Consider the following 25,586-nt stretch of genomic DNA (forward strand, 5'->3'; position numbering starts at 1 on the left):
AATGACCTACAGTACTAGCAATTACTTACAGTATTTGTGTTGCGATACTTAAAACATCACGTTGCAATGAATAATTATATACCACACAATCTACACACTTGAAAATGAGCAGTTATTTAATCATATCCTCATTAATGCTGTTTAATCATTTACAAATCACTGTTTTTCCCCTTCAGCCAGTGGAACAATTACCCACTCAGTGTAAATACACTCTACTCTGTTTTTTTGTCATCTTCAGATAACAACAGATGATTATCACCAACCACAGTCTTCTCAAAGTTTGCAGAGTCATCTACGCTTAAATATAAATGAAACACATATAAATGTACATCTGTAGTGTTCTGTGTGCAGCATATGTATATTCCAACACATGCACAGTATTTTAAAGTGAGCGGGGAGTGTATTGTGCAAATGATGCTCCTCATTTCTGTTAAACACTGTTGGTGGTGATTCTTTCAACTACAAAAACAACTGCAAACACCCCGATAAGCCCAACGTCTATATGACATCTCAAAATACCGTCAGTCTACTGACAAGCTAATTAAGTTTTACTTTTGCATTATTGAAATGTAATTTCTGATCGCACTGTAAGTGTGACCAGAAATAAAAAAATAAAAATATCATTAGACATTTCATATCCTTTTGTAACAATTGTGATCTTTTTTATTATCAGCTCGATTTCAACAAGAGTGAAACATTTGTTGATTCAGTCATTTCAATTAAACTGTTTAATAAAGGGTCATTGGGACAAAAGGAAGATTAAAAGAGTACATACTGATGAGGAAATAAAGTCACCAGAGATCACTGGTCTATTGCAAGACTATCACATAGAGAAAGACAACCTTTCACACTCCTGTGTGAATTTAGAATCACCCGCTAACTTCACTGCATGGGGATAGATCCCATGCGGGCGTGAGCATCACTTAACACTGTGGTCACATCAGGCCTCACACGTGCAGGGCAAGACTTAGGCACTGTTCTTGCTGGCCTTGTTGAGAGCAGCCACCCAGTCTCTCATGTCGGTCACATCATTGGCTTGCAGGAAGTACCGTCACGAAAGTGCATTGATGACAAAGCAGAACTCTGTCTTGGGCTTTTGCTTCGTTGTAGCTTCACTCACCTTATGTAGGTTAATTTCAGGCTGTCAGTCTCCACTGGGCAGGTTCTGAGGGTTGTCCAGTTCAAATAGGCTGCACAAACAATTCAGCTTCCGTGTGCTTAAATACACCTGCAACAAAAGGATGTGCATGGGCAGGTGGGCGAATGACTGAAATGAGAGTGGTGTACGTGTCTGTCATTAACCCACAAGCCTGAGGAACAATGGTGTGGTCTTCCTGCCAGTGTTATCTGTGCAGGTGGACATAATACAACACAGTTAAACCCCACAGTTAAATAGGGCAATGGCACCACCTACTGTCTCAAAGGCCCCTCTGCATGGACTTATAATGCCAAAGGATTATGGGTAATCCTCAGAGTAGGAAGATTCACAACCAGGTAATGATGTATATAAGCCTTTCCTAAAGCTGAGACTGCTCAGACTCTCTTCAAAAGCAGAAAATCGCACGAGGCCTACCCAATCTTAATTTTTTTTCTAATCAAAAAATAAGAGAAAGTGATGTCTTTCCTTAAATGTGTTTTTTTTAAACAGCATTACCAACACAGACTGTTAGTAATAAATCGTTAATGCTACGCAGTCATATGCAAGGTGGCTACCACTGCAGAGTGAATATTAGAAGCTAATGTGCAGTAAGTTTAGGTCAGAGTAATGAACAACAATTAAATTAACCACCTCCTATAACCAATTTTGATTCACTTTTTATATAAATAAATACATTTATATAAATATGTAACTCTACATACTTCTAAAAATCTCAGACGGAATTTGGTTATTACTGCGGTTCGCCTGCAATACCTTTGTGACCCACCAGGGGGCCCCCAGCCCCCAGCTTAAAAACAAATAGTTATGTCTATAACTTCTGTTCCCTGAATGAGAGGAATGAGGTACAACATTAAGTATGGGATATCACGCCCTCGCGTGTTCTGGCTGAAGAAACCTTTATTCACGTGATGAAACGCGCACGGCCCAACCTGCACATATAGCCGCTGTCATCACAGTAGGAAACCGGCCCTTGAAGCCTGGAGTTTTACACCCCTGTTTTAAAGTCTCTTTGTGCTGGCTTTCATCTTCTCTTTGTGATATGGGCGTTGTCTTCATACCTAAATACTAAAAGAAAGATCATACGTGTCCTCATCAGGATAGGGATTTGTGTTGGTGTGTGGGGCTGTAGCCTCGGGTTAATTTTGTGACATGATGGTTATGAGATAGTGTGTTTCAGATCATTTTACAGACTAACGTGAAAGTAATGTAACTATTGAATTACTTTTTCTTACTAGTAATTCATTAATGCTAATACTTCTGTAAAAAGTGCTTTGTGTAATATGTGTAATACATTAATTCTTTTAAATATTGACTGACAACAAAGAGGGTACATATCTCCAACATGCACAAACATGTGACCAACAACATGTAATTAATTTGCATGAACGTAATATGATGTTTGGCGATAGTGGTGACTTTCAAAGAGGAGCCATTGAGAATCGATAATGAAATCAGAATTGCTAAATCCTTATCAGTTCCCATCCCTACAAGGAACATGACTCAAACACTGTCTCCTCCACACAGTCCTCATTCATAAAACGCATTCTTAAAATGCCTGAACATTACAGCCAACAGGTGGATTCATATGAGCTAACAAACAGTGAAGAACCAACCAACCAACCCAGTGACTTCACATTCTGTACTGCCACAAGATGGTGCTACACTCTTTAAACGGAAACTTTAAACTCTTATTTTGAAAATCCAGCTTCACAGACAGAGTTCACGCATGACAGTTTTGGGTTGTTGTTTTTTTAAAGTAGGGCTCCATGGTGTAAATTAGACTTAATACTTGTAGTGGTTTATGTCCACTTTAAGCATCTTGGTACCAAAAATACCCCAAAAATTCTGTAAAAATACAAATAAAACAGCATCATCTAGCTTATTATAATATATTATAGCTTGTTTGGCTTAACATAATAGCTTCATAACTTGATTTAAGTTATGAATGAATTTGGGATGAGTAGTAAGAGTAAAAAAGGAGTTATCATGCAAAATACCAACTGATATTTCTGTAATCAAATTACACCTTTGTTTAAAGCATCCGGGAGAAGTCACCTGATTTAAAAATATGGAGGAACACGAGGAGCAAAGTGTAAACATTACAAAAGTCAAATGATATTAAGAGCAGGAAACTGAAGAATGAGTTTGTTTAAGATATTGTGTAAAAATCACCACATAATAAAGGTTTCGGACTCACACTGTAATACAGCATTTATAAAGATATTTATGAGGCCGTCTACAGGTTCAGATCAGAAATGAAGTCAGATTAATAGTGCAAACACACAGTCACTGAGACATCAGCATAAGTGAAAGTGTTCTGAATGTGAACACAGATGTGAAAGATGAGTATGTGCGTACATGTTGTTAAAGTAACTATAACAACAGCTCATCTGAATGCTGTGGTTTCTGTGTTTTATCTAGTTTGCTGCACTGAGCTGCACTTTGATAATATCACTTAAATGTGTTAAGTCTTCAGTTTGACTTCTTTACTGTGCTGTGTGAAAGATCAGAGAAAACAAGCCTGGAATGAACAAATCCCAAACTGAGTGAACAAAAATAGAAATGACGGGGAGAAGGATATTTTTGGCCACAATCTGTTGCTTATTGATTATATGCTGTGTACTGATTTTACTTTCTGTTGTAAGATTGGATGTTGCTTAAGAATGCATGCAACACACTGTAAAACGAAAGCACATTAGGTCATCTTTTTATATGGAAACCTCCAAAACCTCCAAACCTCCAAAAGTTAATCCACCAGCTATATTAGTATGAAACTCTCGGGTGCACTGGGCCTGATTACATATAAGGAAGCTTGCAATAATATGAAATAAGTCCCAATTATCAACTTGGTGTCATCTGCTGGAAGAAAGTGAGAAGTAAAATTATATATATTGCATTACTGGCTGAAAACCATATTCTGGTATTAGCAGTTATTAGCAGAAAGCAAACCAGACTTAATTTCTGTGAAGATAGAAGTTTGACGTGACTGTTCAATGAGCAACAACTGGAGAAGAAACACTGACACAACAAAGCTTTAATCTGCTAATGATCTTACTTCTGTTTTGATAGGGCTGGATAACATTTGCTGAAGTACTTACTAAATAATTGATGGTTAATTAGTAAGCAGTTAACTGATATTCCACAAATATGTGTCAGATGTGTCAATATGGTCTGCAGAAAAACCTGCTCCTCCATCTTCTGGCATGCCTTGGAAAAGCTCGGTAAGAAAGTTTTGTTATTATTCTCTGATCATTTAATATGGCGTTAACTAGATTTTCTTTAGTTTGTTCTTTTGGAAGTAACATCATACATGGTGAAAAAGCACCCAAAAACCTGATGCAGCCTCTGTGCAGAACAACAAGGGTGAACATGTTTGTGGAGGATTTCTCATCAAGGAGGACTTTGCAGTCTCTGCTGCACACTGTGATAAATAGTGAGTAATCAAACATCTTCTGCTGTAATCTCTGACTCATGTCACTGAAACACATTTAGAAAATGTATTGATTTCCTTTCATTGATCACTCCTTCAGCAACCTCACATACGTCGTTCTTGGCAACCACAATCTCAAGAATAGCAATCATCAAAAAATAAGGATTGAAAACAAAACCATCCATGAAAATTATAAAGATGTTGGACATCATGATGATTAAAGTAACTACATGTTGGTGTTCACAACAGCTTCACATGACATATTTGCGGTCTTATTATTCTAATTACATTGCAACAAAAGAGCAATCATATGAAAACTGGTATTTTTACTTTATGTTGTTTGTCTCCAGTTGTCCAAGAAGGCTCATCTAGGCCATGGGGTACAAACAATTAAGTTTCAACCTGCTGAAATAAACCTAAAAGAAAACCAAGTGTGTCAGGTGGCTGGATGGGGAAAAACTGAAACTGATGATGATAAACCTGCTGATGAGCTGATGGTGGTGGATGTGGATGTGTCTGTGAGTGGGGTGACTTCTAAATGGCCACCATGGTCACCACCCATCTGGGGGAGTTTGCCCCCTCACGTATACTAATGTGCCACAAACAGGACTTTAACATCACCAACCATTCCCATGTTATTACGGTGTATCCATATAAATGGCCCACCCTGTAGATTACTGTAATCCTCTGGTTAAAATGAGGAGACAATAGTTTACAATTTAGAAATTTTCCTTAAATGAAGAGAGGAGTCAAATCTTACAATAAGATAATGAACAGTGGATGGACAAAAAAAAGTAATCACTTGACTGATTCTTGAATGTATATCGGGAGCAGCTATTATCACGATCTTGGTGTTATTGGAGTTTAAAACAAAGCAGTTATTGGAGAGCCAGCCACAAATCTCGGATAAACAATCAACTAAGGTGTATCCAGCTGACAAGGCTTAAAAGACATAAACAGCAGAATATCATCGGTTTGGAAATAAGAAACAAAAGAATGGAATAATGCTGAAGGTAGCATGTAAAAGAAAAATAACAATAGACCAAGGACTGAACTTTGTGGAACCCCACAGGTTAGAGAAGCAGTGCTAGAGAACTTGTTTACCCTAACAGAGAAATACCCTTTCAGAAAAATAGGAAGAAAACCAGACTAGCGCTTAAACAGTGATTCCAGACAAAACCTTGCAAAATATTTTGGTGTAACTGTATTAATGGTAACATTTTCTCATTGAGGCACCTGTTAATTGTATTAACACCAAAGCAGCAATTAACAACCCCCTCTTCTACTTAACTGACCAAATCAGTATCTGACTGACTTGATACAATACTTGTTTATAAGTCTGAGCACATACGTGTGTGTATTTACATATATATTCGAATTTGTAAATGCAAGTATGTGTACTTGTGTATATATTGTTTTTTTTCTGTATATGTCTGAAATAAAGATACAATACAATACAATACAATAAATATGTATCTGTGAAATGTTCAATCACATTAATTGTGTGGTGTTTTTTATGATCACAATTTAAAAAGACACACAATCACACAATGTATTACCTATCAGACAGTGTGATTAAAAAAAACACTGCTATATTCTATTTGAAAATGTAAGAGAAGCAAAGTGATTTTTACCTCATCAAATATGTAAATAAATAAGCCACGAAGGGCTCGTTTGACAAAGAACAAATCAAGAATGTGGCCTGACTGCCTTTTTAGGCTTAAAAGACATTTAATTTGGTTAAAAATGAAGGACTGATTACCAATTTTTGATCAAGATTTTTTAAATTAAGATTAAGATTTAGTGATGTGAGATTTAGAAGTTACTGTAAAAACATGACACTTTGAGAGAATTGCAGTACAAACAATAAGAGACAGACAGAAGGAAAGATATCTTTACTTCAGCTTTATTAGAAAGTAGGAAAAGTAGAAAGTAAAAGTAAAGTAAAATATATTGTTTTGTATCAATTTTGTTTTTTGTGGGGTCTTTTGGCGGGGAGGGGATGTGACAAAGTACAAATCCCTCTTCCCGCTCCACCACAACCACCCACACATGCAGGGCCTTGGAGTAGGGGTATGTCACCAGGGTGCAGAGGAGGCTACCCCCCCCCCCCCCCCCCCCCCCCCGTCCCCTTCTGGCTGCCTCTGCCTCAATTTTATCCCACAACTTAGACATTCACATTACTCACACTCTCGTTACATACATAGAGGATCTTGGGGGTGGGCACGATACACGGAGTCCAAATTACCATCAGGGTGTACACCTCACCCCTGGCGCCGTTGCCCACCTCTCAATTTTGAATACACGTAGACATTGAGGGCTAGCAGGAGGGACTATGCGCTTACCTGCTGCTCTCTGGCAGGTAGCTCCATGCCCTCCTGGGTTTTAATTGCACCTTAGAACACACATGCATCAACACTACAATGAGCGGGTGGAGGGAGGTTTGGAGTCTTCTCTCACCCCCGTTCTCTGCGGCCTGCTGGAGCGGGGGGGGGGGGGGGGGGGGGGGGGCTAGGACTAGGAGGAGGAGTTGGTCGTCCGACTGCGGTCTGGAATGTGGGGCCTCCCTGCTGCTGCGGAGTCGGGGCGGTCTGCCTCTCCCCACCGCAGGGAAAAGGGTAACACCACCTGGGTCTGGGTGCAGTTCCCCCCTCCAGGGGCAAGGGTACCTAGACCCGGTTCGTAGAGTACGCTTGGGGAGTGTGATCGTGTGTACAGCGTCTCTTTATGTCTGTCTCCACGTTGGTTGAGTGTGGAGTAAGTGCATATGAGAGCATGAGGGTGGGAATGGATGTTTGTATCTCTGTGTGTGCCTGTATGTCTGTGTCTATATGTCAGGTTGGGTATCAGACACCACCTCTCTGGGGACATCTCAGGCCCTCCAAGGTTTGGAGGCCTATCTCCACCCACCACCACTTCCCCTGCCAGTGGCGGACTCCCTCAGACATCGGTGCGTTGGTGGTTCTTTGTGTCTGGGGGTGGGCGTCCGGGTACACACCGGCTCACTCCTTGGCGGCCGCTTATCGGGGCCTGGAGCATGGGGCTCGCTCGGGCCACTTCGGAGGTGGGGTGCCCCCGGCCTCTCGGCCTGGGGCTCGGTCACTCAGGCACAGCTGGCTGCCGGCGGAGCTCACGGGCGCGTCACTGCAACCCCCCCTGGCTTCTGCTCCGCGGCTGCTGAGTGAGCCCTCATCTGGGACTCTCCTCAGCTCTTTCTGGGACAGTGGCGCGGCTGCTCCTCTGTTGGTCTTCCTTGGTCTCTTGTGTTCTGGGGGCCTCTGGATGTCTGGAGTTTTGATCTCCTCCATACCTGCTTCATACCCTGGAGGACGGGGCTGTGGCCCCCCCACACTCCCTAGCAGATCGTTACATGGAGAAACCTTTGGAATGCAAGCATGCTGATCCACACAGGTGTACACACGGGTATTCACAGAGGCGGACTACAGCTTTCTTGGCTGCTGCCTCAAAGCACATTGTGCGCTGTCTAGCTTGCGTGCTGCACAATATCGTTTATTATTTAGTATCTACTGATATCTACTGCTAGCTAGTTTATTGTGATGGTGCTGTTTTTTTTTTTTATTATGTTGCTCTTTGTTGTTTGCTTTCTCTTCTGTTTTTTTCTCCATACAGGTGACCCAGGTGTTTTTTTTTTTTTTTTTTTCTTTCTTCCCCCCCTTCTCACCGTCTCTTCTCCCCTTTGGTTTTCTTTCTCTCCCTCTCTTTCTTTCATTCTTTCTCCCTGTCCTATCCCCCAATCATGTCTGTCCCGTTTGTAGCAACTGAAAATAAAATAAATTCATAATTATAATAAAGGTCAATCACATGGACCAATATGGCAAGGCCATGATGATCCACTTGGTAAAATAAATCCGCTTGGCATCTTTCTTGGCCTTAAGACAACAATTCTGATGGCTAAACGGGACACACACACACACAAAAAAAGTACAAATACTGAACAAAACTAAACAAGAAAACATATTTAAAAATTTATCTTTGTCAAAAAATCTGTTCAAAATCCTCATATTCATTTACTGGACATAGTGAATGTCTCTGGGCGACAGACTGGACAGTCTCACTGTTGTTTTACTTTTGTGTGTGCATAAACATACTAACCACAGGCTGCTATGTGCACAGTCTGTAACAATTAGAGCAAGCCAGCAGTGACAAAGATTCCATAAAATATAACATAATCAATGAGATAATAAAATGATGCTGGTCAAGTGAAAGGTATGAAGTGATAGCTCAGCCGATTAAATAGCATAAAAGCATAAAACATTGTCATCTTGATTAGCTTATGTGGACTGATGCCTGATGACTTTTAAGTCTTCATAGTTTCTTTGATCCACTTGAGTTGCCTCTTTGAGAGAAACGAGTAGACTCCAGGCTTGTAAATGTCCCCACAACCGGCTCCAAAAGAAGTAACTCCAACCAGCTGAAAGCCGCACAGCAGTGAGCCTCCGGAATCCCCCTGCAGCAAGTACTGTAGACCCTTTTTTCTCACTTACAGGTGTCAAAACGTCAAAAGGGTGCTGAATTCAATGATTACATGCTCATATACATTCTTCATACTTACTTGACAGGTATCCGCTGCTTTTTTGCCATTTGAACCAGCACATACCATTTTACTGACTTTGTTGTATTTACTGATTCCTTAAGCTGAGAAAGAGTTAAAAAGAAATGTTACATTTTGACAGTGACTATCTATATGTTACAGACTTGCCACTGTGATAAAGTCTGGGTCACTACTTAATAATTTATATATTTTGTTTGGAAAATGGGAAATAGGTGAGGCGAATTATTGAAACATGTATAAACATACACAGAAATGGACTTTATAAGGTGGAAACAAACTTATTTTTTTTAGGCAGGTTTGTGTGCATGGTGTACTAAAGTTGTGATGTGAGAGAGAAACTCGCAACCATTAAACAGCCCGTGTGTTTCAGGAAGACAGTGTAGTGTTATAATGATAAACAAGATAATGCAAAGATAATACAGGTGCCCAAAAAAAAACAGGATGCGGTTAGAAGTCAAAATGTGATTATCAGACTTGACAGAGCAACTGCTGTGTAAAACCTCCACTTCACAGTCCTGCCAACACAACTTCACCTTTTTTGCTGGCATCATGCGCAGTCTTCAAAAAATCCTGCTCCTCCATGTTCTGGCATGTCTCGAACGACTCAGTAAGAACTGCAAGTCTTTCTTATTGTCCTCCGACCGTTTAATGGAACGTTAACTTCTTTTTGGTTTGCTTTATTTGACTTTTTCCAGCACATGTTATTGCCATCATACATGGAGAAAAAGCCCCAGAGAACTCGATGCAGTACATGGCCTCTGTGCAGGACTACAATGGTCACCATGTTTGTGGAGGATTTCTCATCACTGAGGAATTTGTAGTCTCGGCTGCAAACTGTGATGACTCGTGAGTAATCAAACATCTTCTGCTTCTGCTTCTCTGACTCATGTCATTAAAAGCCATTGTATTGATTACCTCTCATTGATTACTCTTTCAGGAGCCTCACACGTTGTTCTCGGGAACCACAATCTCAAGAACGGCAATCATCAAAAAATAAGGATTGAAAACAAAATCGTCCATGAAAATTATCAACAGGTTGGACTGGGTAATGACATCATGCTGATTAAAGTAAGTACATGTTCATGTTCACAACAGTTTTACATGTTGTGTAATTTCCCCTTGTGGGACAATTAAAGGATTATTCTATGTGGTTTTATTATTCAGATTATATCTAGAGAACTATCGTATGAACATAAATATATTTTTTACTTCATGTTGTGTCTCCAGCTGTCTGAGAAAGTTAAACTGGGCCACGGAGTAGAAATAATTCAAATTCCACATGCTGAAATAAACCTAAAAGAAAACCAAGTGTGTCAGGTGGCTGGATGGGGAACAACTACAACTAATGGTGAACCTGTTGATGAGCTGAGGGTGGTGAACGTGTCTGTCATTAACCAAAGGGTCTGTGAGGAACAATGGCCTGGTCTTCCTGCCAATGTAATCTGTGCAGGTGGATACAAAACAACCAAAGGATTCTGTCAGGTATGTTTTCTGTCCTTTCAGTTTAAAACGGTTTCATGTTCACATATCTTAAAAACATAAACACAATGAACATAAACTGATAAATTAAAATTCTTCCTCCTCACAGGGAGATTCTGGTGGTCCTCTGGTGTGTCATGGGTTTGCTGTTGGTGTTGTTTCTTTCAACTATAATAGGAACTGCAATTACCCCAATTACCCCAACGTCTATACGGACATCTCAAAATACCGTCAGTGTTTCTGAAAACATTTTTTTGAGTAAAACACTTAAAATAAAAAGGTTTTTCTTTTCACTATTGAAATGTGAGAATTTCTGATTCTTTCATCAGTTTAACCAAAAACAAAAATACAAACGTATCCCACACTCAATCTGTCATTTCTTTCTGTAATAGCCAAAAGGCTGAATTTTTTATATTATTTCTGCCTTTGTAGTGGACCACGCTTCAGTTTGCCTGTGATGAAAGACATATTTGCATCCTTGTATGTTTTTTTGCTTCTCAAAATTTTAATTCAGTTTTTTCCAATTAAACTGAAGTTCAATATCAAAAGAAGTAATCAAATTCAGACTTGAACAGCTCTTCTGGTACAGCTTTATCATTTTACCTTCTTTTTTTTTAAATTGGTAAATTATATTCATAATATAATTTTAAGTCTGCAGGTGTTACCATGGATACAGGCCAATGACTGTAGAGCCACATTCTTCTACCAGAAAATGAGAAAACATGTTTCATAACATTTCATTTTTTATATTCCTTGTTTGTTGCTCTATGAATGATGAACAGAAGCGTACTACAGTAAAGCTCAAAAACATGCTATTTAAGTAATATGAGGATTTTGTCGGCTTACTGTCGGCTCCAACATGTGCTCGGTGGAGATTATGTTTGTTTTTACCTTAAATGCATTACACAATATTTGTCCTCACTCTCACAAGTCACCACCCGATGTTTGTGGAGAGAGGTGATTATTGGCAAAAAGACATAAGATTTGAGGGTAATAGTAGAATGACCTGGTTTTCAGTGGCTTGGATTTTTTTTATACTGCACACACCTGTGCTGGAAGATTTTATCAAACATTATAACAACTTCATCTACTGAAACAGCATGTTCTAGTGGTTCAACAGAGACCCATACAAATCTTCCTCTGAGCTTCAGTGCAGGGCAATGAGGCTCAAACAACAACACAAAAGGTTTAATTTATGTGCACTATATCTTACTACAGCTGGAGTACAGATTTATTAGGATGAGGATAATGAATAATAAATTCACATTAATGCTGCAGATTCTGTATGAATGATAATTCAACAGATGAAAAGCTCTGTGAGTGCAGTTCCACTAACCACAGTAATAGTTTCATAACTGTGAGTGTAGAGCATCGACTCTTAATCTAAAACACAAAGGCAAATAAGTATATAAAATTACACATTATACTTATAAAAAAAGAGTCCAAACCTCCAAATTCTACCAACTACATTAGAATGAAATTGTGTTGATATAATTATATAGATATGAGAAGCTCTATTCAACCCAAAAGAGTCATAAACTGGCTGTTAAGCCGGCAGGAGTCAACCCAAACGCAGACTCACAGGCAGGACTTTAACTCAAAAAACACAGCTCTTATTGCTGGATATGAACAGAGGTTGAAAGAGTACTAAAATATTCTACTCAAGTAAAAGTAATATTACTTTGATGAAATTTTACTCAAGTACAAGTAAAATTACCTGTCTAAAAATGTACTCAAGTAAAAGTAAAAAGTAGCTAATTTAAAATGTACTCAGAGTAAAAGTTAAATAGTTGTTTTTTTTTGACAGCAGGAGAACAATGGGATACAAATCTCAAAGTAGTTGTTTTTTAATTAAAAGAAAAACAAATTAAAGTGCAATGGCAGTTAAACTGGGTAATGGTCATAAGCATTGTTGGTCAAGTTACTTGAAAAAAGTAATCAGTAAGTAATTACTGATTACTTTCCCCCAAAAAGTAATCCCGTTACTTTACTGATTACTTATTTTCAAAAGTAATTATTTACTTAGTTACTTTTTAAAAGCATGATTTACAACCTGAATAGGTAATAAAGCGATAGATCTTTCAGCCCAATTCTACTTTTTCTGCATAATCCATCATATAAAATGTAATTAAATTACATTCCTGCCTGCCTGCTGAATAGATATGTCTCAAAGGCATGACCAGGTGATTGAAAACAGCTGTGGGAGTCAGTTTCCGCCTACACCACACCCCGAAACCCACTTCTCCACCCCTCCCCTGCAGCTGAGCCACAAACCACTCCCACTGCACCGTCTCCTTCACTGACAATGTCAACCTCTGCTGAGTACTCACACAGTCATTCAGATACGATGGTATACATCCACATAGACTTGGAGCAAAACTTCTTTCCCCAAACATCTCATACTCTATTATCCACTTAGGTACCATCACAGCAGGTGAAGTCAATTCATCACAGTCATCACTCACTCAGTCTGACATCATTTGGGTCCTAAATGGTGGAGATAGGACCCCAAGTAAACATTATGAATCCCATATTGAGAGCTCTTCCTTTATAATAAGGAACCACATATTTTTTGATCCCTTGAACTTCTCACCGTCTACACAAACATCACTATATAACTTTCCCAAATCATAATAATTAACAACATCATTATAAATAACAACAGACCAACAACAGAGAGTTTTGGATATTACGCAAAAACAGGAGGGACGTGGGATCGCTCTGATACACGGCATACGATACGGCATTGTGGTGGGGGCCGGCATCACGGGCATCGGCAAAAAATAAATAAAATTGCTCGTACTCATGCTGCCCTGACATCAGCCAGCGCCTATTGGGAATGGTACAGGCACCGATCGTTTTTCCATCGCCCATTTGCTGGAAGTAAGGGCTCCCTCCGTTTGCGAGGTGTGCCTGCTGCTTGCGGCACAGGGAGGAGAGGGCTCTGGCTGGCTGGAGCAGCATCTAATAACCAACTCGCAAAATACAACAAAATAAAAACAAACCAACAAACACAAAAACACCAGACATTATGATACAGACTTATAATTTGCACCGATGTTTTTTCGAAATTCTATACGCGAAAAGTGAGTGCAAGAGCCCTCGGTGCGCCTGCTCGCTGCTGAAGTCAAAGTAAACTTTATTGTCATCTCTGCTACATACAGTCCAGTATATAGAGAGACGAGACGACGAGGCTCCAGTTGCAGTGCAAGGAAACAAACAATAAATATAAGTAGAGTAAGAAAATAAATATACACTTTAGGACTAGGGGTAGTCGCCAGAGAGAGTGTTCGCCCAGGGCGCCAAACAGGCTAGGACCGCCAATGCAGTGATTATATACTGCACGTGCTCCAACTCCAACTATAATATCATAATTATGACTGCAGAGTGTTCGAGCTTATATCTAAATCTAAATCTGTTATTTCCTTGTTACTTCTCTGAGATTTCAGGTAGTGCCTCTGCTTTCTTCACTTGTTAGACAAACATTTTTTTTGCATAACACAAAAAGGAAAATAAATATGTAATGTCACAGATTATAGATTTGTATATAGATGATATTTATATAGAGTGTTCTTCCTGATAAGGAAGAGCTAAGAGAGACATGTGGAACAAAAGTGATTATAGTGATATATATAAGAAGAGTTATTTATGAAAAGCACAGACAGACTGCACAGTAATGAATAAAGTTCATGATTCCCAGCTAAACAATTGTAATTTCATTGACTTCCCAGGCATAGAACATGCTGTTCCAAGCTCTAGTTTGTGTTTTTCAAAATATTACAAATGTACAGAAAACTACACAAGAGGCTGAAGGTCTTGGGGGAAATCAGCGCTGTTATTGGCAGTATTGTAAGAAAACAGTGAAGAAACAATAGTTTCTCATTCATTATTCTTCCAGGAATATTCATCCAGTGTTATTTGGGGTGCCCGAGATTTTAAGAAGGCTGATGATCACACAGAGTGCAAGTATTTGCAAACATACTTATTATAATTTAATCTCTGGCTCTCTTCCACAGCGTGTCTTTGGCTGCCTTTCCCTCAGCCTTGTTCTGTTGGAGGTTTCTTCCTGTTAAAATGGAGTTTTTCCTTCCCACTGTTGCCAAAGCGCTTGCTCATCATAGGGGGTCATCTGATTTGGAGGGTTTTCTCTGTATTACTGTAGAGTCTTTACCTTACAATAAAATCACAGTGTAATTTACCCCCAGGGTTAAATATTAATTATACTTTAATACTACCTAAAATACTTAGTTGCATCTTGTGAGCATCTGCTCTGCCAGCTGATTGAGTGGCTTGTTTTGTACACCTGACCAAGGAACTAGGGATGGGAATCGAGAACCAGTGTTCCAGTTCCTTGTCATTCTTAGTCTGCTTGTCTATCGATCCGATTTATTGGTTCTTGTACTTAAACTGCAATCAGCTGGTTTCAGTTTTGTGTCTTGAAATGTGAGGTTCAACAGGTAACAAACTGATGAGCAGTCAGGCTGAAGCTTCCATTTCTACCTGTTCATGTTTCTAAAGCAGAATCACGTTGATGATCGCTTTAAAACAGGGGTGTCCAACTCCAGGCCTCAACCTGCAGGTTTTAGATGTGTCCTTGATCCAACACAGGCAAATAAATGGCTAAATTACCTCCTCAACATGTCTTGAAGTTCTCCAGAGGGCGGGTAATGAACTAACTATTTGATTCAAGTGTGTTGAACCACGATTATATCTAAAACCTGCATGAAACCGGCCCTTGAAGCCTGGAGTTTTACACCCCTGCTTTAAAGTCTCTTTGTGCTGGCTTTCATCTTCTCTTTGTGATATGGGCGTTGTCTTCATACCTAAATACTAAAAGAAAGATCATACGTGTCCTCATCAGGATAGGGATTTGTGTTGGTGTGTGGGGCTGTAGACTCGGGTTAATTTTGTGACATGATGGTTATGAGATAGTGTGTTTCAGATCATTTTACAGACTAACGTGAAAGTAATGTAACTATTGAATTACTTTTTCTTACTAGTAATTCATTAATGCTAATACTTCTGTAAAAAGTGCTTTGCGTAATATGTGTAATACATTCATTCTTTTAAGTAACTACTCACAACAAAGAGGGCACATATCTCCAACATGCACAAACATGTGACCAACAGCATGTAATTAATTTGCATGAACGTAATATGATGTTTGGCGATAGTGGTGACTTTCAAAGAGGAACCATTGAGAATTGATAATGAAATCAGAATTGCTAAATTCTTATCAGTTCCCATCCCTACAAGGAACATGACTCAAACACTGTCTCCTCCACACAGTCCTCATTCATAAAATGCATTCTTAAAATGCCTGAACATTACAGCCAACAGGTGGATTCATATGAGCTAACAAACAGTGAAGAACCAACCAACCAACCCAGTGACTTCACATTCTGTACTGCCACAAGATGGTGCTACACTCTTTAAACGGAAACTTTAAACTCTTATTTTGAAAATCCAGCTTCACAGACAGAGTTCACGCATGACAGTTTTGGGTTGTTTTTTTTTTAAAGTAGGGCTCCATGGTGTAAATTAGACTTAATACTTGTAGTGGTTTATGTCCACTTTAAGCATCTTGGTACCAAAAATACCCCAAAATTCTGTAAAAATACAAATAAAACAGCATCATCTAGCTTATTATAATATATTATAGCTTGTTTGGCTTAACATAATAGCTTCATAACTTGATTTAAGTTATGAATGAATTTGGGATGAGTAGTAAGAGTAAAAAATGAGTTATCATGCAAAATACCAACTGATATTTCTGTAATAAAATTACATCTGTGTTTAAAACATCCGAGAGAAGTCACCTGATTTAAAAATATGGAGGAACACGAGGAGCAAAGTGTAAACATTACAAAAGTCAAATGATATTAAGAGCAGAAAACTGAAGAATGAGTTTGTTTAAGAAATTGTGTGAAAATCACCACATAATAAAGGTTTCGGACTCACACTGTAATACAGCATTTATAAAGATATTTATGAGGCCGTCTACAGGTTCAGATCAGAAATGAAGTCAGATTAATAGTGCAAACACACAGTCACTGAGACATCAGCATAAGTGAAAGTGTTCTGAATGTGAACACAGATGTGAAAGATGAGTATGTGCGTAAATGTTGTTAAAGTAACTATAATGACAGCTCATCTGAATGCTGTGGTTTCTGTGTTTTATCTAGTTTGCTGCACTGAGCTGCACTTTGATAATATCACTTAAATGTGTTAAGTCTTCAGTTTGACTTCTTTACTGTGCTGTGTGAAAGATCAGAGTGTCAGGGTCCTGGGTCTGAGCGACCCAGGATCCCCGAGCAGCTATGAATTATATTATTATTGTATGTATATTTGGTGTTGCTGTCCTTCTCCCTGTTTGCACGTGTGTGTGTGTGTGTGTGTGTGTGTGTGTGTGTGTGTGTGTGTGTGTGTGTGTGTGTGTGTGTGTGTGTGTGTTTCTGCGGGCGCCTTCAGGCCTGGTGGGTGTGGCCCTGCTGGCGGACTGGCCACACACGAAGCCACACACCTGCTGCTGATCAGGCCTCGTCGGGGGAGCTACTTAGGAGAGTCTTGGAGCTCCCACCGACGCGGGATCGTTGCGTGAGACTCCACGTTAGTCACCTAGTTTAGGGTTAGTCGTTTAGTGCATGCCTGCTATTGTTAAGTGTCCTGACAGCTGCCGCTATTGTTTCCCGCAGGAGGAGCGTGGGAGGCTCAAAGGGCAGGTAGCACCGGTAGTGCAGACACGGAGCAGAGAGCACAAGGAGGACACGACACGGGAGTCTTGGGAAACACGGGGATTTATTGTTGTTTTGCACCATACACTGTAAATAAATGCACTGTTCGCACACAGAGCACCGCGCCTGGGTCCTCCTTCCCTACACCCCCACGGTCTGCCTGTCAAACCGTGACACAGAGAAAACAAGCCTGGAATGAACAAATCCCAACTGAGTGAGCAAAAAATAGAAATGACGGGGAGAAGGATATTTTTGGCTACAATCTGTTGCTTATTGATTATATGCTGTCAGGAGGAGTTACGCTCTGGGTAAGAAAACACATCACTTAATTTTATAAAGCTTTATATTGATCATATTTATTTTTGCACTGTATGAAAATCCAGCAATAACATTTATATTGTACTCACTCTAAATCGAGATATTATTGGAGCAGTTTGTGGGCATGTTAATTATCTCCATCTGTATTACACTTCACATCTTATGTTAAAAATAAATACTGCAATATTTTGATTCAGAAATTTAGGAAAAGTGAACCTCGGGTTCTTACCCAGTGCAGTGAGCAGCTGTCAGGACCCATTGTGTGTGGATTAATGTCCCCCCACACATAGATTTCTTACTTGTCAAATAAACCATGAAGGGCAGCAAGTGTGGCTTAACTTCCTTCCTTCCATCTCAGAACCATGACCTAAAACAACAAAAAATATCCAGTCACATAAGAAAATCAGCAGATTTTTAAGTCAAAAACAGATGAGTGAGCACACATCCTGCACCAACTGATTTACTGAGAGATATCAGTTATGTAAATTAAAGTACAAAACATCATTCATCTGACTGGATGATGGAAAGAAGCATGAACAAGATGAAAACATTGAAATTCCTCCGGCACAACATGTCGTCTCACTTCTCGCTGAGCGGATGTTGAATTCACTGAAGTCCACTGTGATGCACAGCTTTATACGCTGAGCAGACACCACACACACGCACACAGAGCCAGAAGTGCTCTTAATGTGTTATAAAAATCATCAGTAGTTTTGAAAATAAAAAATATAATTTGCCAATTTGTTCACATGTTAATCATATGTGCTTTTTAATAATCATCATTAATTTTGTAGTTTTACCAGTATTTAGTATTTAGTATTTATTTATTTATTGTCATTGTCAAGAACAATGAAATTGCGTTTGGGGCTTCCATACAACCCAAAAAAAAGTATTACAGTATTACTGTGAACTGGGTTGAATCCACACAGTGCCCACAAAATATATCAGAGATCACCACCTAGTGGTTTAATGTGAATATTGAGTGTCAGTGACACAATGAGGCTAGGATCATAAAAGCAAAGATATTTGATTGATTGTTAAATATCTGTGACAGCTGTGTCTGATTTACAGTGATTTTGATTTTTCAGGTGGAGAGTATTTAAATGAGTCAGGCAAATGTGAATTGAAAAGTCTATGACACAAAGTTTCTTGCAAGTTGCACAAAATTTAACATGGAAAAAAAATCCTGTATTCAGCCTGCGATGGCTGTAATAGCTGCTAATAGAAGAGTTTATTTTTCGGAGGCGAGATGTTATCAGAACGAGAGAGAACTCTCTGTATTGAAACTCTTCACTCAGTCTTCATGCCGAGTGTGTCGGTGAGCCCACTCTTTGCTCCTCACTAACACAGTTTTCATGAAACAGAGCAGAAATAAACCGAGCTCAGCTTCTTTTTCTCAGCAGTGCGCACACAGCGAGCAGCTTCTCTCTGCTGAATCTGTAATTAATACTGTTACTGTGTTAGATTAATGCCTGAATGTTGGCACACGCATGTGGCACGGTAACATTATATCAAAACATACAGATTTTCCTTCAGCCTCCTCTCACTTATCAGAACTGCCTATTTTCAGAGATTACCACTGGACTGAAACCTGAGCTTACACTGGATTATTTTGGTCAGAAGGCCTGCAATCTGCAGCACTTTATTCCTACCTCTGTGCTTACGTTGAGTGTTTGGAACGAGCAAAAGCATCTGGTCTGCTGACCTGAAAGAATGAGGCAGGACATAATGGTGCTTCAGCTCAGACAGATAACAATGGGCACAGCCATTAATAGGAGATTTTTCTGTCCTCCCTTGTGTGGTTTCCAGAAAAATCCTTAAATCTTTATGCGGTCCTTTCAATATGTCGACAATACACACCACACTTTTAATCTTAAAAGGCTTCTTTTTCTGTTTTTCTGTTTCCACCAATAAATCTTGAAGTTGACCTTGAAGACGGTCAAAGGTGGATGTGAGCCAAATTTAAATGGCTTGTTAACATGACCCCGCTTCACACCCCTACAATGTTTTAACAGAATTCATTTGACACTTATTGAGCTATCATGTTTACAGATGGTATGGCATGTTTCCCTTAGCACTTCAGCTAGACTTTTACAGTCATCTGATAACTCTGCCCTGCCACAAGGGGCCTGTCTTAGTAGTCTACTATCTTTTGTTTCTTCTGCAAAGATGCACTCCACATGTTTACACTTTGCTCCACTCTTATACATGTTCCTCGTTTATCACGAGTTGTTGTTTTAACTTTGAATTTTTACAGTGTTGCAAAATGTTTCAACAACCCAGCTTTTTGAAGGTTTAGGCAGGCAGCCCATGTGTTTCAGGATGATGGGGTAGTGTAATACTGATGAACAAGATAATGTAAAGATAATACAGGTGCCAAAAAGACAGGATGCGGTTAGAAGTCAAAATGTGATCATCAGACTTGACAGAGCAACTGCTGTATAAAACCTCCACTTCACAGTCCTGCCAACACAACTTCACCTTTTTGCTGGCATCATGCTCAGTCTGCAAAAAATCCTGCTCCTCCATGTTCTGGCATGCCTCGGGCGACTTGGTAAGAACTGCAAGTCTTTGTTATTATACTCCAATTGTTTAATGGAACAGTAACTTCATTTTGATTTCCTTTTTTCAGCACATGGAAGTGATATCATAGATGGTGAAAAAGCCCCAGAGAACTCAATGCACTACATGGCCTCTGTGCAGAACAACATGGGTCAACATATTTGTGGAGGATTTCTCATCACTGAAGACTTTGTAGTCTCGGCTGCACACTGTGATAAATAGTGAGTAATCAGACATCTTTTCCTGTACTCTCTAACTCATGTCACTGAAATGCATTTAGAAAATGTGTTGATTTCCTTTCATTGATCACTCCTTCAGCAACCCCACATACGTTGTTCTCGGCAACCACAATCTCAAGAATGGCAATCATCAAAAAATAAGGATTGAAAAAAAAATCATCCATGAAAATTATAAAAGTGTTGGACTGGGTGATGACATCATGCTGATTAAAGTAAGTACATATTCATGTTCACAACAGTTTTAGATGACATATTTGTGGTCTTATTATTCTAATTACATTGCAACAAAAGAGCAATCATAAGAAAAATGGCATTTTTACTTTATTGTGTTTGTCTCCAGTTGTCCAAGAAAGCTCATCTAGGCCACATGGTACGAACAATTCAGCTTCCACCTGAAGAAATACACCTTCGAGAAAACCAAGTGTGTCAGGTGGCTGGATGGGGAAAAACTGAAACTGATGATGATAAACCTGCTGATGAGCTGATGGTGGTGGACGTGTCTGTCATTGACAAACAAGTCTGTAAGGACCAGTGGGGTAATCTTCCTGCCAACGTTGTCTGTGCAGGTGGATATGGCACACCCAAAGGATTCTGTCAGGTATGTGTTCTGTTTTCACTGAAAGTTAAACTTGTATTCCATCAACAAAAGAATCATTTTTTTTAAATAGAAAAATTGAAATCTTTGCTCCTCACAGGGTGATTCTGGGGGACCTCTGGTGTGTCAAGGGTTAGCTGTTGGCATTGTTTCTTATAACCACAATGGTATCTGCAATTACCCAGAGGAGCCCAACGTCTACACCGACATCACAAAATACGTTCAATGGATCAACAAAACTGTGACTGGCAGAAACAGTTTGGTGTAAAAGTTCGTCTTTTGCATACTGAAACTTAAACATTTTGAAGTTGTTTTCTCTGCTTGCTTTGTCATCGTGAACAAAAAATGGAAATAAAAATGCTTCTGACAAGCCGCAGTCTCATTTCCTTTATTTCAGTGTCATTGCAAACATATGAGTTAACAAAACAAACAAGAAACTCAGATACTATGTGAAATGACTTTTTGTCCGCTTGGCATCTTTCTTGGCCTTAAGACAACAATTCTGATGGCTAAAGATCCAAACGGGACACACACACAAAAAAAAAAAGTGTACTGAAAATTAAAGTAATAACACTGCAGCAAGCACCACATTACCTCATAAAAAAAAAACACAATGCACAGGGGGAACTTCTAATTCCAACTGTATAACTGAAAAACTGCTTAAAATTTCAGTATTAAAGCTTTGTATGCTGCTTAAAAGAAAAATCTGCGAAAAAACAGCACAAACCCGTACAGAAATATGAAGCTGAAAGGTCAGAGTGGGATGAGCATTGATGGAGGCCAATTTCACTCCCCAGACACTCCGAGTATGAGATGGCTTCAGGCAGGATCCTCACATCAACCTGCAGACGCCTGAGAGAGAAACAGAGGCTAATATTTCTCTCTTCAGTAGTGTTAAGAGGACGCGACCCTTTGCTTCCTATATTTTCACAAAGCAATAAGAGATGATAGAACGAATCTTTATATAATACACAAACAACCACAGAGTGCACACACCTGAGGCCTGACCACGGAGTACAATAAGGTGCTTATTGAAGCAAGTACAGGTTTAACCCTGGCTTCTCAGGTTTAAGATCCTAGTTCAACACGGCGACTTATGCTGCAGACCTAACCCACTCTGCCACAGATAACGCTCTGGGTAAGAGACCAGAAGGTACGAAACCACCTCCTACAGACCGATCAATCCCCTGGAAAATAGCACCAATATTCCCAGAAGAAGCTGGATGCGGGTCTGAAGTCTTTCAATATCAGTTTTTCAATATCATCTAAAGTCTTCAATGAGAAAAGCATCAACAAGAAACTGATTATTAGAAACCACTTTATTTAACATTTATATGCCCGCTCTCAGACCATTAACACCACTGGTACAGCAGCTGAAACAATAAAGCTGCCCTACATGCATCTAAACATCATTTTAATGTAATCTCTCAGTTTTGCTTGTGTGTTAATGACAGAGCCGTAACACTGATGAGTATCAATTTACACAATCAGCAGTTCTGCTGCATTTCCTTACCGGCTTCAAATTGGCTAGACTTTATTAATATGGTAAGTCCTTTCCAGTCATACTGGCCAAAACCCTGAAAGCACACACATTCATGCAGCTCTGATAATAAACATTTCCTCTCACTGTTAGGATGCCTGGGACGTTGACCCAGGGTATTTGAGTTTATTATATTATTTATACTTTTTAGTCTTTGGTTTCTTTGAGTTCTGTCTTATGGTTTATGTCTCTGTCTTCTTTAGTTGCTCTGTCTCCCCTATCACCTGTATCGCCTTGTCTAGTTCGCGTCTCTATGTATCCTTAGTTCCTATATCCCCGTGTTGTAGAGACCCACCTTTTAGCACATCCCAGCACACCCACTCACTTCACCAGATGCACCTTGTTTAGTTCTCTCACCTTTGATTGGGTGTGGTGCTTGTCCTTGATTGCACTCACCTGTCACACATTATATGTCACACAGTATAAAAGGACTGCATTCACTTTTGGCTCACTCTTTCCGCACTTCCACACGGGGCGGCAGCTGAGGTGAGGTTCTGTTTGGGTTTTTATTTTATGTGTTGTTTAAGGTACTGAGTAACTTAAATCTCTGTTTTCTTTCAGCATTGGCAGTCCATGTGTGTCTTTGTTTCCTTCCTTTTTTGCCTTATTTATTTGAGAATAAAAGGAGTACCCTGAAACTAATTCTGCATTAGATGGCTGCTTTTCTTATTCTAACCGGATGAGCCCATGAAGCTGATTGCTTCAGCCCTGAACCTTCCTCCCTTCAAAACATGGTCCTCCGAGCCGGAGCAGTGTTAGCGTCATGGATTCAAAGCAGCCATTGACTGAAGGTTTGACTGAAGGTTTGAGAAGATCCAGTCGTGATAGTAGACTTCCTGCCTACCTGCAACAGTATGAAGTTCAGTACCCTGGAGCTAGAAGAGCTACATGTGAGACAGAGAGCCAAACTGAATGCCAGCACAGTGATAAAGACACACATGGGCTGCAGGATCTTGTCGGAGAGTCAGAAAGACCACCAGAGACATCCCTTGTTCCTTTACCCACCACCCAAGATGAGGTCATGAGGGAACTCCTAACGACCATGAGGGAGATTAAGCAATTTATGGTTCAATCATCTCCTTCCCATTCTTGTAGCTCCAGATCTTCCATTCGCACAGTCTCATCTGAGGGAATCAAAGCTTCTGTATGCAGTATACGAGCCAGTCCTCAAACGCATCAACAACATGAGCAGCTCCCAGTGATTGATACAGTAACCTGTCAATCACCTTTCCAGCCCCCGCAGATTAGCCGTCAGTCTGGCTTAGTTACAGCTGCCAGCCCTCCTTTACCTAATTCAACAATACTAGATGCTGCTATCCCTTCAACTGGTTTGCCTAGACCAGTCCTTGCTACAGAAGATGAGACTCCCTTTGATTTCCTGGCCTTATCACGGCAGGATCCCGACCAGATCTCATGTGTTCAACCTGCTGTTCCTTTAGCTGAAGACCCTGTTCAACCTCTCATTCGCATATCTGACCACAAGCATTGCCCTCCTCTAGAGCAGCAACCAGCTACATCCAATACCTCATATGAACAGAAACCTTTGATATCTGGTACTGCTAGCTCGGGTCACTCCTCTAGCACGAGAACACATGTATATAAGCTTGAAGGTCCTTCATTTCCAGACCTTAGTAGAGAAGACGAAATGCAATACAGGATGTTACGGATGGCCCTTACAAACCTTCTTGATCCTCATGAGACAGAGCACTTCAAATATCATGTCCTTGTTGATCACCTCAAAGTAGACCAAGCTAAACGATTAGCTCTTGCCTTTTCCTACGCTCCTGACCCATACACTCAAGCCATCAAAGCCCTTGATGAGCGTTATGGGCAACCAAGACAGCTGGCATTGAAAGAGCTAAAGAATATACTGGAACTGCCTCCTATCAGAGCAGGTGATGGTCAGAGCCTTGATAATTTTGCTCTTCGAGTACAGGCTTTAGTTGGGTTGCTTAGCACTATGGGAGAACAAGGACGTGCAGAACTAGACTGTGGCTCCCATGTCGATCGCTTGTTAGTGAAGTTGCCTGCAGAGCATTTCAGTCGCTTCAAACGGCATGTTTACAGGGAACAGGGAGAAATGACGTATACCTTGCCTTTGTTCTCATCCTGGTTGCAAATGGAATGCAGGTGTCAACCAAAGAAGGCCAGTCCTGTTCCATCCTTCAACCAGACACGACCTGCCCGTAAGTACGCTTCTCCACTTACAACAATATTACATGAAGCAAATACATCTGATGATTCTGTACATGCAACACAGCCGATCATGACAACTAAGGCTACATGTGCATATTGCTGCTCACCAGAACATCACATTAGTAAGTGTCCTGGGTTTATTCAGAAGACAAAGGATGAGAAAACAAACTGGATAAAAGTAAACAAACGGTGTTGGCGTTGTGCTAGGAATCATCAGGCCGCAAAGTGTGACCTGAAGAAAGCATGTGCCACCTGTATGGGACTACATCTCCAGATCCTATGCGATGTAAATAAGAGATCTAAAACTGACACTCATCCTGTAGTGAGGACGCTATACTTTGATAGACCTAGTGATTGTCCTAGTGTCCTTTTAAAGGTCGTGAAAGTGCTCCTGCGAAATGGCAAAAGAACCCTTGAAACATATGCAGTACTTGACGATGGCTCCCAGCGTACCATTCTTCTGACATCAGCTGCACAGCATCTCAACCTAACTGGGGAAGCAGAGAGATTATCACTTAGAACGGTCCGTCAAGAAGTTGAAACTATTCATGGTTCTTCCGTAAGTTTCAAAATCTCACCCATCGCACACCCAGAGAAAACCTACACAATTACTAATGCCTTCACTGCAAATCACCTAGCACTTTCAGACCACACCTACCCTGTATCATCTCTCCAACGGAGATACAAGCATCTTCAAGGTATCCCATTACCCATTATTAATAAAGCAGCGCCACTCCTGCTCATAGGCTCAGATCATACTC

General features: G+C 40.1%; 1 protein-coding gene and 1 pseudogene across 3 annotated transcripts; both read left to right on the forward strand.

Moving 5' to 3' along the window:
- The first annotated feature begins 9,711 nt into the window (after positions 1-9,711).
- On the forward strand, positions 9,712-10,885 carry LOC308393713 (serine protease 1-like; annotated as a pseudogene). Its single transcript, XR_013974779.1, has 5 exons — positions 9,712-9,769; positions 9,858-10,008; positions 10,100-10,230; positions 10,390-10,644; positions 10,751-10,885. The product of XR_013974779.1 is annotated as a serine protease 1-like (transcript).
- Positions 10,886-17,143: 6,258 nt separating this feature from the next.
- On the forward strand, positions 17,144-21,415 carry LOC308394339 (trypsin-like). Of its 2 annotated transcripts, XM_080878599.1 has the most exons (7): positions 17,144-17,250; positions 17,337-17,683; positions 20,155-20,247; positions 20,326-20,476; positions 20,574-20,706; positions 20,835-21,092; positions 21,190-21,415. In XM_080878599.1, the coding sequence occupies exons 3-7, from the start codon at positions 20,190-20,192 to the stop codon at positions 21,355-21,357; spliced, it is 768 nt and encodes a 255-aa protein (XP_080734725.1). In that variant the 5' UTR covers positions 17,144-17,250; positions 17,337-17,683; positions 20,155-20,189; the 3' UTR covers positions 21,358-21,415. The 2 variants fall into 2 exon arrangements, with proteins under 2 accessions (XP_080734725.1, XP_080734724.1); XM_080878598.1 differs by having other exon boundaries at positions 17,195-20,247.
- The last annotated feature ends 4,171 nt before the right edge of the window (positions 21,416-25,586 follow it).

Source organism: Rhamphochromis sp. 'chilingali' (genome assembly GCF_963969265.1).
Source record: "Rhamphochromis sp. 'chilingali' genome assembly, chromosome: 3".
In the NCBI taxonomy this organism is placed as follows: Eukaryota; Metazoa; Chordata; class Actinopteri; order Cichliformes; family Cichlidae; genus Rhamphochromis; species Rhamphochromis sp. 'chilingali'.

What these genes read in the sequence shown, in the direction of transcription:
- LOC308394339 (XM_080878599.1), top strand. Translation starts at nt 20,190, where the DNA reads ATGCTCAGTCTGCAAAAAATCCTGCTCCTCCATGTTCTGGCATGCCTC. An exon ending in GGCATGCCTCGGGCGACTTG is followed by an intron (nt 20,248 to 20,325) that starts GTAAGAACTGCA and finishes TCCTTTTTTCAG; the next exon opens with CACATGGAAGTGATATCATA. An exon ending in GCTGCACACTGTGATAAATA is followed by an intron (nt 20,477 to 20,573) that starts GTGAGTAATCAG and finishes TCACTCCTTCAG; the next exon opens with CAACCCCACATACGTTGTTC.